General features: G+C 46.2%; 1 protein-coding gene across 1 annotated transcript; it reads right to left on the bottom strand.

The window, feature by feature from the left end:
- Positions 1 to 513: 513 nt before the first annotated feature.
- SCN2B (sodium voltage-gated channel beta subunit 2) lies at positions 514 to 13,141 on the bottom strand. Its single transcript, XM_007523619.3, has 4 exons — positions 12,851 to 13,141; positions 4,134 to 4,300; positions 3,632 to 3,842; positions 514 to 2,734 (listed from the first exon to the last, which is right to left on the bottom strand). The coding sequence occupies exons 1-4, from the start codon at positions 12,918 to 12,920 to the stop codon at positions 2,535 to 2,537; spliced, it is 648 nt and encodes a 215-aa protein (XP_007523681.1). The 5' UTR covers positions 12,921 to 13,141; the 3' UTR covers positions 514 to 2,534.
- Between the last annotated feature and the right edge of the window lie 2,824 nt (positions 13,142 to 15,965).

The raw sequence follows: 15,965 nt of genomic DNA, 5'->3' as shown, positions 1-15,965 counted from the left end.
CATCTGTCTAGAGCCCTCCTACTAGGTTAAGGACAGAACAAGGAAGGGATCCAGGAACCCTGAACTTAACAGAGTGAGGACTTCTAAGAACAAACTGCCGGGGGGGGGGGGTTTGGTCTTTGCAAAGGATTCTCCTAAATGTTATTAAGTCCTGGAAAAGGAAAAGTTCCCAGCGTTGCACAGATTCTCACTCCTCCAGGAGTATAGAGCTCACAGGAGGTGGCTAAAATTTGAACTCTGCAAGCCATAGTAGTGAATCATGGTTCTCAGATGGAATGAGGTACCCACCACCTACATCTCCCCTGACTGCTGGTTGACTGGGGGGATGGGCAGTGACTGGGGCTCCAAGCATCCTGGTGGCTTTACCCACCTCCAGTGGCAGTGTGTTGACTGGCAGTTAGGGACTGCGCCTGGTGGGATGGGATTTCCAGAAGGGCTGGACCTACCCCACCCTGGAGCTAACTCAAGGGCTCCAGGTGGCACATCCCCACTCCCTCTCTCTCTCTCTCTCTCTCTCTCTCTCTCTCTCTCTCTCTCTCGCCTCTCACAATTTTCCCTATTATACTTTCCCTCTTCCCTTCCTAGCAGGGCCCAGATTCCTGAGCCTCCTTCTTCTGCCACTCCAGCCCTAGAAGTGGTAGTTGCAGAGATGGAATTAGATGCACCAAAAATTAATTCATCTTGGTCCCCACAATGTTGTCTTGGCAGTCACCAACTGTGTTATGGCTTTGTGTGCGCCCTGGCACCTGCACCAGCCTGGCACATAGCAGCTGTTCAATAAATGGATGTTGAACAGAAATGAAGGAAACTGAAGCTCCTGGATGCTCTTTCTTTCTCCCCAAATTGGCCATCTGATAGGCAGAGGCAGAGTGTGGTCCCTGAGACTGTCAGTCTTCTCTCCCTTCCCCCAGACTCAGACCCTACCTAAGCACAGAATCTCTGAGCCAGGGCAGTAACTGAGCTTCTGAAAAAACTGGGAAATGGTGCAAAGGGCCATCCCGAGGCCAAAAGGGGCATAAAAGGATTTCTGCCCTCCCCATCACTCCATCCCTTCCAACCTTCCCCTTCCAACCTGCAGGGGCCCAACTCCTAGAAGATGAGGTCTTCTCTCTTTCCCTCACCTCCTAGGTCCCTTCCATTGGGAAATCTAGTGACTCAAACTGGAAACAGGGGAGCCAGAAGAGACAGTGTGACCCTGGGTTCCAGTCAGTTTGACCCTATGTCCCCATCTGTGGCAGCAGTGAGGGTCTCTCAAGGTCATACTGTCTTAAGTGAGGAGTTTCTCTCTGTTTCTGTCCCCCTCCCTCTCTTGAAACTTAAATTATTCCCTTTGGGTGATTAAATGGCAGTGAAAGTTGACTCCCCACAAACCCTTCTTTCTTCCCAATGGAGGAGGGAAGTGTAGGGCAGGAGAGGGGGGTATTGGCTCCTAATGTGACATGGCCACAGGATTTCCAAGGCCGCCAAGGGCTCAAACCCCCTCTGAACTGGGGAAGTCTAAACCAAGGTCTCAAATGTGGTCCTGCCTGCCATCTCCATCCTGTGGATGCTCCTGGCCCAGGACCATGGCAGCCATCTTGTTGAAGAAGTCAGCCTGAAAGAAACTCCATTTTAAAAGGAAACCTCTAGTTCTTGGGCTGTTTAGTTGAGTTTGAAACTCATCTCGGGTTGTTGTATAACTATGGTAGAAGATGAAACTGAGCTAGAACTCAACCCACCATGATCCAACACAACTGCTGTTCTGGTGTTATTCTCACCAAAAGCCTTAAGGGATCAGTAGTCAACAAAGCACTACCAGGCTTCTAAAAAGAGGGTGAACTGAGCTCCTGGGATAGGCCTATCTCCAGTTTGCCTCCTACCCTGGTTTTCCTTCAATGCACAGCTATTCCCTTAAAATATCTACACACACACACACACCCCAAGTCATAGGAGCCCATCTCCACCCCCAGACAGAGCTTCCCAGGACAATACCAGCAAGGAGGCCATCTTGGGTTGGCACACGAAGTCCCCACTCTCACCCATAGCTCTTCTCTCTCTCTTAGCAGAGCACTTCTCAGCTCTGGTTTATGGTGGTTTAGGGTGTTGAACCTGGGCCTTTGGAGCCTCAGGCATGAGAGTCTCTTTGCATAACCATTATGCTATCTACCCCCACCCTAGCTCTTCTCTAAAGTCATCACTAGATCTAGCATTGGGCAGGCTGGACAGCTGAACTCCTCCTCAACATTGCCCACCCTCCCCCTTTCTCTCTGGGTCCCCACCTAGGCCTCCTCTCAAGAGCTGGCAGTTTTGAGCCCACTTCTCCCTCCCTCAGGGCTCATACATCCCAGATGCTGTGGTGGGTTTCCCAAATGAAAGAGAGGTGGATCATTCTTGGTGTAGGGTTGGGGACACAATATGAGGGGTTCAGGAGTTCCCAGGAGAGCCCTGGGGTCCTGGTTCAAGAGAAGCACACTGAGAGAAGGCAGGTTGGGGAACACTTTGGGGGCAGAGGGTGAGAGGGAAATAGAACATGAGGGGCCATGAGCCAGCTGCCCCTACTTGGTGCCATCCTCTGCGTTGCCCTCTCCATCCGTCTTGCCCTCCTCCTCTGTCTTCAGGTCATCCGTGCTCAGTTTCTGCTCTTTTTTCCTCCTCACGCACTTCACTACCATCAGCACCAAGATGACCACAGCCAAGAAGCCCCCCACGGAGGCACCCACGATCACTGCCACTGTGGAATCCCGTTCAGGGGGCTCTGGAGATGGAAAGAAGGCAAATTTGCTAAGCACCAAGACTGGAAAATAGGGATCCCTCCTCTGTCCCCTGCAATATGGAGGAGTGGCCCTGACTGTGCTCTCCTCCAGGGAAAAGACCTTAGTTAAAGTCAAAGATAGACCCATTGACCTTTCAGCATCCTTCTCCCATAGTTCTCCAGGAGACAGTATGGACTTTAAATTCAAACAGAATCAGATTTGAACCCTAATTTTTGATTTATTAATTGTGTGACTCTAGGTAGTCTTTATCCTCTCTAAGCTTTAGTTTCCTTATTTGTAAAATAGGGATAATAACAGCATCTTTCTTAGAGGGCTTTTTTTTTCCTTTGGGGGGGGGAGGTGTTTGTTTTAGTACCGGGATAATATACATAGGTCTTTATACACATACAAGGCATACACTCTACCACTGAGCTACATCCCTAGTCCCTTCTTTTATTTTTTGGCCAGAGCACTGCTTAACACTGGCTATCGGTGGTGAAGAGATAAAACTCGGGACCTCTTATGTGCAAGTCTTGTGTGCTACCACTATATATCTCTCCAACCCCTCTTCCCTATAGGATTTTAGGATAAAATTTAGGATAAAATTTTAGGATAAAAATTGGATTCTAGCCCTACAACTGAGACATAGTAAGTACCTAATAAATGAAAGTTGCTGTCATGAATAAGATCTAGGTCATGACAGATATATCAGGATAAAGACTATTTGAGACATGGTCCTAGACCCTTAAGGGCTGGGGGGAGGGACGTACTGATGTTTTGCATGCAGTGCAATACAAGCCATTGCTGCCACCCCTCAGAGGGCACTGTCTCTCCTAAACAGTCAGTGGGAAAGGTGAGGGGCCCACTCCCCATTTGCCTGACACACACATGCCCCTCACCTTCCAAGAGGACCTTGAGGGTGATCTTGCCATGGCCACGGTTGCGGTCTGGCGGGTTCTTGATATAGCAGTTGTAGGTGCCCTCATCCTCCAGTTGCACATTTTTCAGTGTTACAGACACATCATATTTGCTAGGGTTCCCTGAGAACTCCACTCGGTCTCGGAACCGCTCCAACTTCAGGTTAATGATCTTCAAGCGGAACTGGAAGAACTAAGAGAGAAGGGAGGTCAGATGTGGGGTGGGGGTGGGGTAGAAGTGGGCTGGAGGTGTATGGCATACCTTTTACCTGGAAGAGAGGCAGTCCTTTCTGGAAAGGAGACCCCTTTTCCAACTGTTACAAACCACCCAAGTGTGATTACACATCTTCTGCCAAAGTCCACTGGGGCAGGCAGACCTGCCAGGCTCTTCTAGGGCCTGGATCTAAAGGAGTGGACAGTGGAGAAAGTGGGCTTCTCACTAGGAGCTCTCCGTCTACTCCCTTATCCCCCATCCAAGACTCACCATCTCCTCAGAGCAGTTACTGCATGCCTGGTAGGTCCAATTCATGGAGAACTGTTTATAATTCACTGTGTAGCAGGAGTTGAAGGTGCAGGTCAGGCGTGTATCTGAGCCATTGAGGACATTGAGAGTGGTAGGGACTGTGACTTCCATGCTCCGCCCTGGTGGCACTGAGGACAGAAACAGAAGCAGGTGAGATTTCCAGGGAGAGGACGAGTCTTCTGCATGGGAATGGGGTGGGGTGGGGTGAGGGAGCAGTGGAACAACAGGCTGGATCCCCAGTAGCTGAAATGAGTCTGGAGTAGGACCAATAAAGCATATAACAGAGATAAGTCAGTCTGAGCAAGGCTAGGATAGAGAGAAACCAAATCAGTCAAGCCAGGGACAGACAAGACACCCACACCTTTTCCAGGACCACTGAGGGAAATCTGGCCATCCTGTCCCAGTTTCACCATTGTCTTTTATTAACTAAAGACTGTGAACAAGGGCTTTCACTATGCTAGCCTCAGTCTCTCCCTTTTTCCCTACTACTTCCAAGCAACTATATGCTGATACAAAGTCCTCCCAGCTAAAGCTAAAGCACTCCCTAAAGTTAATTGGGGGCAGGCAGACTTAAGAACAGAGATTCAAAAGGCCTTTCTCTCTCCATACCCCAAGGCCAAAGTCAAGCAAACAGTCTAGTCTAGCTCATCTCAAGCTTCTGGTGGGCACAAGAGAGGGCAGACAAGTAGTAGCAGCAAAAAGATACCCCAGAAGAAGCTTGGTGCATCTGAGACTCAATGGTACAGTGATCAAAGTGATAAATGGTGAGCCCTCATCTCTAAGAATTCAGTAAGATGAGGACTTGTGGGCCCAAACACAGAGTAAGAATTATATTCTTCTGAGCAAGATAAGAAACCACTAATGGGGAGTCAGGCAGTAGCGCAGCGGGTTAAGCGCAGGTGGCACAAAATCCAAGGACCAGTGTAAGGATCCTGGTTCAAGCCCCCGCCTCCCTACCTGCATGGGAGTTGCTTCACAAGCAGTAAAGCAGGTCTGCAAGCTTCTTTCTCTCCCTTCTCTGTCTTCCCCTCCTCATTCCATTTCTCTCTGTGCTATCCAACAACAATGACAACAATAATAACAAGGGCAAAAAAAGGAAATAAAGGAATATCTAAAAAAAAAAAAATAAGTATTAAAAAAAGAAAAGAAACCACTAATGGCAACTCGGAATGTTCCTACTGATGACCACAGAATGCAAGTTTGGACCTACATAGGCTCCTATGCTGAATATGGGCCCCAGATCAAATCAATGGGTTTACAGTCAATAATATTTATACACTTTTCCCATATTTGGGAGCTACTCTCTTCCCGGATCCAGCTTTCTAGCCCCTTTTCCAGTCTTGACATCATCTCCCCAGACAATAACTTGGGTTCACCTGTATATCAGATGTCAGGCTCAGGCAAAAACTAATAAAGTTATGGGTCCTCTGGATTATACCTAAAATAGACCTACTAGCTTTTTCCAAAATGGATACCCCAAATCTTCATCTGCAATATTGCAGCCTTTAGGTTCATGATTAATCAACAATTTGTATGGCTCTATATGTTAACTCTTTTTTTCAGCTACCAGGTTCCAGATGATACCATGATGCCAACTGGACTTCCCTGAACAGATGGCCCCACCAATGTGTCCTGAAGCCCTACTTCCTCAGAGCTTTGCCCCACTAGGGAAAGAGAGAGGCAGGCTGGGAGTATGGATCGACCTGTCAATGCCCATTTTCAGCGGGGAAGCAATTACAGAAGCCAGAACTTCCACCTTCTGCATCCCACAATGACCCTGGGTCCATATTCCTAGGGGGATAAAGAATAGGAAAGCTATCAGGGGAGGGGATGCGATACAGAGCTCTGGTGGTGGGAATTGTACCCCTCTTATCCTATGGTCTTGTCAGTGTTTACATTTTATAAATAAATTTAAAAAGAGATGATAAAAAGAAAGAAAGAAAGAAAGAAAGAAAGGAAGGAAGGAAGGAAGAGAGAAAGAAAGAAAGATAGAAAAAAGAAAAAGAAAGAAAGAAAGAAAGAAAGAAAGAAAGAAAGAAAGAAAGAAAGAAAGAAAGAAACCACTAATAAGTAGGCCAGGGAGGTTGCTCATTGGTACAGTGAATGCCTTGGGTGTATGAGGCCCTGAGTTCCATCCCCAGCACCACATAAAGTGATGCAGTAGTGTTCTGGTCTCTCTCTCTCTCTCCCTCTCAGTTTTTTTTTTTTTTTTAAGTGGGGAAAAAAGAAACTACTAGTAGACTGGGGCAGCTAGGAGGCAAGAACTATGGCTGCCAGTGTGAGAAAAGCAAAGACAAGGAGATCAGGTAAGACTGAGGTTCTATCCCAGCTCTACCAACCACCCATCCATCAGTCATGCTCCTTTTACCCTTCTAAACCTGAGTCTCCTCTATAAAAACACAAATGGCATCTACCTCTCGGGGTTATTCCCCCAATTAAAGAAGTTGAACTAGAAAAAGGACAGTGAGCATGCATCTGCCTGCTTTAAATGCACTGCAAATGCAAGTTCTTGTATTCCTAATTCTGCTCAAATCCTATAGCCTAAATAGGAAGAACTTCTGGGGGAGTCTCCCCAACAGAGGACATCTAGTTCAGCCCTGGGGAATACCCCCAGAGAATCCCCACAGTGCTTTTGTTTTTCAAATTGAGCTTGAAAGCTGCAGAGGACCCCACCCTAGAAGCAGCAACTAGCCTGCCTTCTTGCCTGCCTGGCTGCCTCCCTCATGCAGCCTAGAAGCAGAGTCCTTTTGGCCCATCTCCAGGATCAGTTACCAGGTCTGTACTGCAGATAGAGGAAGATGGAGATCCCCAACCTGGAGGAAGCCAGAAGGGGGAACCTCGGGAATCGTAGATCTAGATTCATTGTTTTACTACTAGATATGCAGGAATTAAGAACATGAGATGCAGCCATTATTTCCCCAATAAAATTATTATTTTTTTAAAAAGTCATTGCAGCAGCCAATTAAAATTCATTAGCAAGTCCTAGATTTGAGGGGAATTTTATGAACCACAAGTATGCTAAAAATATTTTCAGGGAAATCAATGTTTGATTTTTTAATTTTATTTTATTATCTTTATTGGATAGAGACAGCCAAAAATCAAGAGGGAAGGGGGTAATAGAGAGGGAGAGAGACAGAGAGACACCTGCAGCCCTGCTTCACCACTTGTAAAGCTTTCCCCCTGCACGTGGGGACAAGGGGCTCAAACTCAAGTCCTTGTACATTGTTATACATGCGCTTAACCAGGTGCACCACCACCCAGCACCCTGATTTCTAACTTTAAAAATAAAAGTCATGTAGATAAACCTTTAAGAGGAAGAGGAGAGATGCTCTGAACTGCTGGCACTGGAGGTCAGCAACAGAGCAACATATGAGAGGGCATTGCCCTGCCCCCTTCATGGCCAAGACATCCAGCTGTGACCTTCAGTACTTGTTAGGGAAATCCAGCCTGGGGAGGGCAGGGTGGCAAGCACAGTTTCAGTAATGAAAACACCTAGCTCAGTGGCAGCAGAGGAGGAGGGCAGAAGATACCAGCACCACCTGTACTCCACCAAGGCTAATGATTCTCTTTTTTAAATTAATTTATTTTTATTATCTTTAATTATTAAATAGAGACAGCCAGAAATCGAGAAAGGGGAGATAGAGAAGGAGAGAGACAGAGAGGCACCTACAGCCCTACTTCACTGTTATTTTTTATTGTTGCTGTAGTTATTGTTGTTGTTGTTGATGTCGTAATTGCTGGATAGGACAGAGAGAAATGTAGAGAGGAGGGGAAGACAGGGGGAGAGAGAGACACCTGCAGATCTGCTTCACTACCTGTGAAGCAACTCCCCTGCAGGTGGGGAGCTGGGGGCTTGAACCAGGATCCTTGCCCTGGTCCTTGCCATGTGCACTTAACCGGCTGTGCTACCGCCCAACACCCACTACTTCACTATTCACAAAGCTTTCCCCCTGCAGGTGGGGACCCGGGTCCTTGTGTATCATAATATGTGCTCTCAACTAGGTGCACCATCACCTGGCCCTGCTAAGGATTTTCCAGGGAAGGAGGCTAGTGACGCCTTGTCCTGAGCTTACCTCATATTCCAGGAAGGTATTGCTTCTTTGAATATCCCTTCCCTTAGAAAGGCCTTCCACCCCACCCCACCCCACCCCCCAGGGTCCACAGAAATTTCCACCAGAAGTGACACCAAGAAACTACTGTGGGTCTAAATGACCCATCCATCCCTGGCCATTGGCCTCTGACCACAGACAGTCTACAACATCAGTCTGATTACAACTTGAACCCGATTAGGCACCTCCCTCCAGCTTGAAGAGTTAGCACTCTGCTTGTGAGAGGGCAGAGCTGTGGGAAACAAGGGGCCTTTTTCAGAGTGGTAAGAACCCAGAGAGGTGCAATGCAGGTTCCGTTCCCCACAATCCTACAGCTTCAGCCCCTGTAGGAGGAACAAATGTGCCCTCTAGTGGTCATAGAGGGGAAAGGGACACCAAAGGAGAGGAAACCAAGCCCAGGAGGAAACTCAGGTATGAGAAATCCAGCCCCATTGTTTTGTCAGGAAATCAAGAGCCATGAGAGAGGGTAGGGACACATGAGTGCCTTGAGTTTTTCACCCATCTAGGCCCCGGGCCCTCATTAAAGATGAAGACAACATTCACAATGAGGTCAGAATTGTCAGCAAAATCCTGGTCTCTGTGATGAAGTCTGTTGCTTTAGGAAAGTAGCAGAATCCACAATAAGGATGACAGTAGGACTTTTTAAAACAACAAAGCTCATTATGTGCCATGAATATTAACCTACTTGATAACCACAACAAGCCCATTACCATCTCCACTTTCCAGACAAGGAAGTTGAGTAAAAATAAGTTAAGTAATTAAAGTAAGCTCAGAAACAGTGACAATGTTAGACTTGAATCCAGGTTGCCAGGTTCCAGATAGAGGGTTAAGAGTTCAAGGTTGGGTGAGAGAGGGTCAGGTCCCCTGCTGTCTACCTGCAGGGTCACCCCTGTAACTGAGGACCCACAGCTCTTAGCAGGCTGTCCAGAGGCAGACATACAAGAGGAGCCTAGTCTTCCTATTTTCTCTATTTGGGGTCAGGATTGGGTCCTGGGTCTCTTGATTTCTGACTCACAGGGATACAGAATAGATATGGCTTTGGATCTTAGCCCCCCACACATCAGCAGTGTTGAGCTTGCCCTCCCCACAACTTGCTCCAAGGCATATCTGGCTGCTCATCCTCATGCCCTAGCCAGTTCACCTTGCACAGACTATGAAAATGTGCCTATGCCCTGCCAACCACTGGGCTGTGCTTTGTTTCGCTTTCCAACACTACCTCAGTTTATAAGGTAGACTTACTTTACCCTTATTTAAGTGCATGTGTCTAAGCAGAGAAACTGCCCTCCCCCTAGCCTTCTGGTGCACATTGAGTTCTGGACCAGATGATAGTCACAAGGAGCCCCTGTCTCTTACAGTCCTGCATCTGAACCCTCCTGTAGCCCAGCCTATTCCTGGGCAGCCTGTCCTGATCTTTTCTCACCTCCACACTTGCCCTAGTTCCCTGTGATTTTCAAGACCGAGTCCAGGATCCAAGGCATAGCTTCCAAGTCCTTTGCCCTCTAGGACCAGCCTGGCTCATCTTACTTTGGGTGAGGGGCAGAGCCAGGCTCCTCTCCTGCATTCCAGTAGACCCAGCGTTCCTTCCTTTCCTGAAAGTACCACCATTTTTCATTCCTTTGCACTTTTTTTGCTTCCTATTGGGAAACTCCTTCTCTGTTTTGCAACTGGAGTGCTCTTACATAACCACACAGATCCCAGCAAAAGCAGCATAGTCTCAGTGACCACTTCCCAGGTCTGACTCCTCTCCTACCCACCATGCTCATGTGTCTGTGTAACCAGGAGGTAGAATAGCACAGTGACCAACACTGGGCCATGGAACCCTCATTTGATTTAAGGCAGATAGTTAATCTTTCTGCATCTCAAATTCCCGTAACTATAAAGTGGGAGACCAACAGCAAAGCCTACATCCTAGGGCTGTTGTGAAGATTAAATGTCAAAAAAAAAAAAAAAGATTAAATGTCTCACTACTACACAAAGCTCACAGCAGGTGGCATGGGTGGTAGTTCAGCAGTAGAGTGAAGGACTTGCACACGTGAAGTCCTGAGTTCAATTCCAGGTGTTGAATATGCCACAGCGATGCTCTGGCTCTTTCTCTTGCACTAAATAAATCTTTTATAGTATTTTAGTTTCAAAAAATGAAGCTCAGAACAATGCCTGGCATGTAGTCAGCCCCAGACAAAACTTAAGTAAATCTGTTATTACAATAATGTGATCCTGCACTGTGATTATTGGCTGATGTGTCTGTGTGTCCCTGAATGTGCTGAGGATCTGATTCTTACTCATCTTGATGTCCCCCACTCCAGAACAATGTGAGACATGCAGAGAAACTCGATAAAAGTTTGTGAAAAGAAGGAAAGGCATTTCCCCTCTGTGTCTGGGCCCTACCCCCAGCAGCAGATAGATGAAGTGAACTTGCATGTAGACTAGGCTCCAATTTGTAAAAATGACTCAGACTTGGGAACCAGGCTAGTGACCGCAGAGCTAACGGTCTTGAGAAAATCTCTAGGGAAACCAGTCACATGGATTGTTCCTTACTAACAACTAACTTCATGTACTGCTATGTGCTCAGCTGGTCTTGTTCCCCTTGCCAATCCCAACAGTGTCATCCTCCCCCCCTCCCCCCCGCACCAGTCCCTGGCACAGTCCCCTCACTCTTCATGTGTGGCATCTCTCATCCTGGAAACAGATGTTACTATAGCCACCAAAAGCTCCAATATCCATCTCAGACATGGAGTTCAGTAACATGGCACCAATCAAGTTCAAGTCCCTATTTTTTGGGTTAGCAGAGAGACATAAGCTTCTTCCCTGTGCCACCTCACAAACCCATGTCCTGACCTCTTCACCCCAAACTCTGTCTCAGCTACACTCCCTTCTTTTTCTCACTTATGGCAGACTGTCCTCCTCCCAAGGGATGCCCCCTTATTCCTTAAGGAGAATATCTGCCCTCTATCCTGGCTCCATACACACAGGTCACTCATCTAGGACTCCTTTTCTTACCAATACCTGAGAGCCTTTGATCCATTACTGTGACTACTGCAATGCTATTTCTGGAGTATAGGGAGCAGCCGAGTTAAGCACAAGAACATGCTGAAGTCAATCCGGTTCAAATTTCAACTCATCTTAGTCAGGTGATCTAACTGGGTAAATTACTTAACTTCTCTACATCTGTTTACTTATTTGTAACATGAGGATAATAAGAAAATCTACCTCATACAAACATAAAATGACAAGAATCACAGTTCCTATACTCCTAAAAGGAGTTCATAATGCATCCATATACTTGAGCACCTGCTGCGTGTCAGACTCACAAAAACCCCAGAGAATAGGCATTTTTATTCTCCAGCTTACTCAGGAAGAATCTGAAACTCAGAAGGGTGGAGTAACTTGCCTATGGTCAGGATGTAAATGACAAAGGTGGCTTTACGCCCCCATCTGATGCTAAGACTCATACTTCCTCCTGCCCACGTTTCTGTAGTATTTTTGCTCTATTGTTAACATGCCCCAAAACTAGAAAACCTTATCATGATGACTGCCAGGACCTCTGTGCTCTTCATTTAACACTTCTTCCTAGTACTCACCACAGTGTGCCAGAAAGAAATCAACAGTATTCTTACAGGCAATCCTTGGATGTGAGTCCAACTACCTCACTAGCAATGAGTAAGTTTAGGAATGAGAATGAAACTATGATAAAATAAGCTTGCCAATAACTCTCAACACCCCCCCACCCACCCATCAGAAAGGCCATGAATGGTCAAATATGAAACTAACATCTGGACTACTTGACAAGACATTCTGTGAGGTTGGCTGAGACATGGATTTAAAAAGGGCCACAACCTCACCCAGCCCTTGGGTTCCTATTTTTCCTGATCTTATCCTGATCCCTCATCCCCTCCATCTGGCCCAAGCCAGAGAGGCTTCTCAACTCATCCATGCCTGGTCTCTTAAGGTGACCAGGTCCCTTCCCAACCCAGAGATCACTCCTCAGTTCTACATCCCATCTCCTCTCACACACCACCCCACCCCACCCTACCCTTCATTCCAGTACATCTCCAAAAAAAAAAAAAAAAAAAAAATCAGTGGGACAGGCTCCCAGACTCAGCTTTCTGTCCCTCCCTGTCCCTCCTTCCCTGACTCTCCCCAGATATCCTAAAGCCACAAGACTTCAAGGAGCAAGGATCACAAAAGAAGTCCATCAAGGGAGACTTAAGTCCCAGGACCCCACAAATTTTAGCAGCTTAAAAAAGGCAATTCCATGAAAACACTGCAGCTCCCTCTGCCCTCTACTCCCCACCCCAGATACAGATCAACTTCAGGGAAATCCAAAGTTGTCTCCTTGACATCACCCCAAGGGACACCAGATCCCCTGGTCAAACATTTCTGTAACAAGGTAGTCCCAACATTTTGCAGTCCCCAGCAACACGTCCCCCATCCCCAGCATCTTCCTTCCCGAGGGCACTTCCTAAGGGAAGCTCTAGCAACTTCGGCTTACTGGTACCTTGCTCCCCCTACCCCCTATTGTAGCTGGACCTCTGCACCCTCAGGAGCATGCAGATGTGCAATCTGACTTACCCAAAGAGAAAAAGAGACTGAGCCCCGTGAGACTGAAGGCAGGGCGAGGTAGCCAAGCAGCCCTGTGCATTTTCAGAGAATGAGATGTTAGTCAGGTGGGGTATGGGAGAGGGTGATTAGAGGGCTACAAGAAAGGAATGGTTAAATGCTAAACAAAAGGAAAAGAAAAAAAAAGCACAAATATACTTCAAAGACACATAGAACATTAAGGAAGCTTTATTTCCATCTCTCTAATATGGCCGGCTTGTATGTTGCTGCTAAAAAGAGAGAGGGAGTGTGTAAGAGAGAGAAAAAAAGGGAGATGGAGTAAATTTTGTGGTTGGTGGATTTCAAAAAGCAGGTGGGAGGGCATAAAAAAGTCTTTCTGTAAAGAACAGCTTTACCAATTTTTAGCCTTAAAATAAAAGCAATTTTTCACCCTCTTCCTTTACATGATATCTGAATTTTGAAAGCTTATAGAGAAATCCACTTACTTTCGGGGGGGGAGGGCTTTTTACCATTTAAAAACAACCTAAAAAGGAGATGCTTATTTTTGTGTTGTTATTTGGAAACAGAGGGAAGTGAGCAGGAGAAACTTTCAGGAACTAATTACTTCCTCATTTTTCTAACATTGTCACTGAAAACAAAACACACCAATGTAAGCTGGTGTAAAAACACAAACAAAAAATCTTGCAGCTGAATGTAATGTAAGTCTTTGGGCAATCTTAATCCAAATTGTGGTGGGATATGAAAAAAATACTGTGATTATGGACTGAAATAAAAGGTCTCAATAATTAGACAAGGGATTGATTACATAATAAAAATAAGAATCTAACAGGCTTCACTCTGTGTAAACTGTCCCAACTCCTGTGGATTTGAGTTCCAGCATGTATACCTTGTCATAGAATAAATAAGCTGTGTGCTCCAAAGAAAGACTGAATCATTTACACACACACACACACACACACACACACACACACACACACACACATAAACACACATTCTTGTGTATGAAGTTTCAACTCAGCTTTCAAAAGTATCTTAACCTAAATAATGTTTACACTGTCTTTGTGCAAAAGAAAGAAAATATTGGGATTGTAATCAGTATCTAGGTTTCGAAAGAATGTATCTTGGGAAGGGTGATATCGCGTTAGAGTATAGAACTTAGATGCCTGAGGGTGCAGGTTTGATCCCCATCACCATATGCCAGAACTGAGCAGTGTTTTTGGTCTCTCTCACTCAAAAATAAGTCAATCTTAGGGGGGCAGGTAGTTGGCAAAAATAAATGTTCTTTTAAAAGTCTATCTTAGAAACTCAAAAGACAAGGTATCCACTGTCTAGGTCTCCTCTGGCTGGCTTCTTTGGGTGATAGGCAGGGGATGGGAAGGACAGTTTCATAAACTTCTGTATAACTTCTTCACATGATACAAAGTCCTGGCTGTAAGTTTATGCAAAGAGAAGACTTGGCTCTTCTACTTGCTGGACTAGGGAAGGGGACTCCAAGTTGTTCCCACCCACTATGTTCCCATGGCTATTTGACATCTTTATCTGTTACTTATTCAGGCAAGTGTTTCTAAGTGATATGATATGAGTGGAATTGGTCTGAAGATATTGGGAGGTGGTGATTGGTAGAGATGGGGAGTAGTTGACACAAAGCTGGACATTGTTGCTGAGTACTAAAACCATTGAGGGTACAAAGTTCTCCTGGCTCTAATTCAGTTCTCTCTACTCTTGTGGATCCTTTGAAAGAGAAAGGAAAAAACAGGCTAATATAATAAGTAGAAGAACTTGGGGGCAAGAATGCTGATGTGATCCTAGTCAAAGAAGGTGACCCCCACTTTTCTGAGGAGATATAAACACAAGTCCTCATGCAGCAACCAAGTACACTTGTGACAGGTGACAGCTGAAGTATTCACTCTATACCCTGGCACCATGCAATTTAACTGTAGCCTTACATAAATAATTTTTTTTTAATTGCAAACAAAGAAACAGAGATGCATAGGTCTTAACTCATGCAAGTTTACATGAGGTAGTCAAGAGGAGAGCCAGGAATAGGACTGAGGTCTGTGTAAAACACTGGGGTTTTCCAGCATTCCACTTTGACTCCAAGAATTGAAGGCACTTGGGTTGTTTAGAGAGGCCCAGAGAAGATAAGACTAGAGAACAGATGAAGCCATGGGGCTCTGGAGAGGATACAAAAGGTATCAAAAGGAAGACATGGAGGAACTAATGAGAGGCTAGCTCAGAACAGACACTCAATTAACAGGTGATAGGAATTTGGGTGAGTTTGGAAAGTTGGACATTGTATGAAAGCAATGATTCAGCCATGATCCCTAAAGAGATTCTGTACTGGTGGGAAGAGAAATGGACCAGAGCTTGGAGAACAGGTAGGAGGCTCTGTGGTTCTCCTACCCCAGATTTTACACAGATTGTTCCAAAAGGCCTGTCACTGCTCTAGAGTCTGTCTATGACTGGCTCATGCACAGAGCATGCAGCCCCTAGGAAAGAAAGCCAGGTACAGAAAAGAGGGGCAGCCTTGGATGAGGCCCCACACCACAGCCTGTGTCCAGCTGTCCTTATCCCAGGCCTCCCTCAGGGTGAGCCTGGTAGGATGAACTAGCACAAGCCCAGCCTGGGCTTTTCTGCTCTTAGGCTGGCCCAGTCAGCAGCACAGTTACCCATGCTGCAGCAGGCACATATCAGCCAGAGAGTTTTGGTTTGATGTAGCCGGCCTCTTCCTTTTTGAAAGTGCTGTTGAAAGTGCCTGTGAGGTCTGGAAGCTATAGGAAACTACTTGTCCAATTCACTTAGCCTCATGCTGGGTAGATAGATAGAGAAGCTTCTATCTGAGAATCACTTGACGTAAGAATTGGATCCAGAAGTTCTGCCTCCACCCAGAATTTAGCTAAGAGAAATCAAATATACAGCTTCTAATTCAATAACAATTTTTGTCCAATTCAACCCTCCAAGACAAAAGGTCAGAATGCACTAGACTAGGAGGAGTAAGGGGACTCTGATAGGGAGAGCCAAGGTGGAAACTGCTGCAGATCACCATCACTGTCACTGCCACTGCCACCGCCACCACCACCACCACCATCACCACAGCCATGACTCACTCCAGTCTCTGGATGTCCAG

This window comes from Erinaceus europaeus, chromosome 20 (assembly GCF_950295315.1).
Source record: "Erinaceus europaeus chromosome 20, mEriEur2.1, whole genome shotgun sequence".
NCBI classification, from domain to species: Eukaryota; Metazoa; Chordata; class Mammalia; order Eulipotyphla; family Erinaceidae; genus Erinaceus; species Erinaceus europaeus.
Note: the sequence above shows the minus strand (reverse complement) of the source record. Positions and strands in the feature narration are given on the sequence as shown.

What these genes read in the sequence shown, in the direction of transcription:
- SCN2B (XM_007523619.3), bottom strand. Translation starts at nt 12,920, where the DNA reads ATGCACAGGGCTGCTTGGCTACCTCGCCCTGCCTTCAGTCTCACGGGG. An exon ending in CAGTCTCTTTTTCTCTTTGG is followed by an intron (nt 4,301 to 12,850) that starts GTAAGTCAGATT and finishes TTCTGTCCTCAG; the next exon opens with TGCCACCAGGGCGGAGCATG. An exon ending in CCTCAAGGTCCTCTTGGAAG is followed by an intron (nt 2,735 to 3,631) that starts GTGAGGGGCATG and finishes TTCCATCTCCAG; the next exon opens with AGCCCCCTGAACGGGATTCC.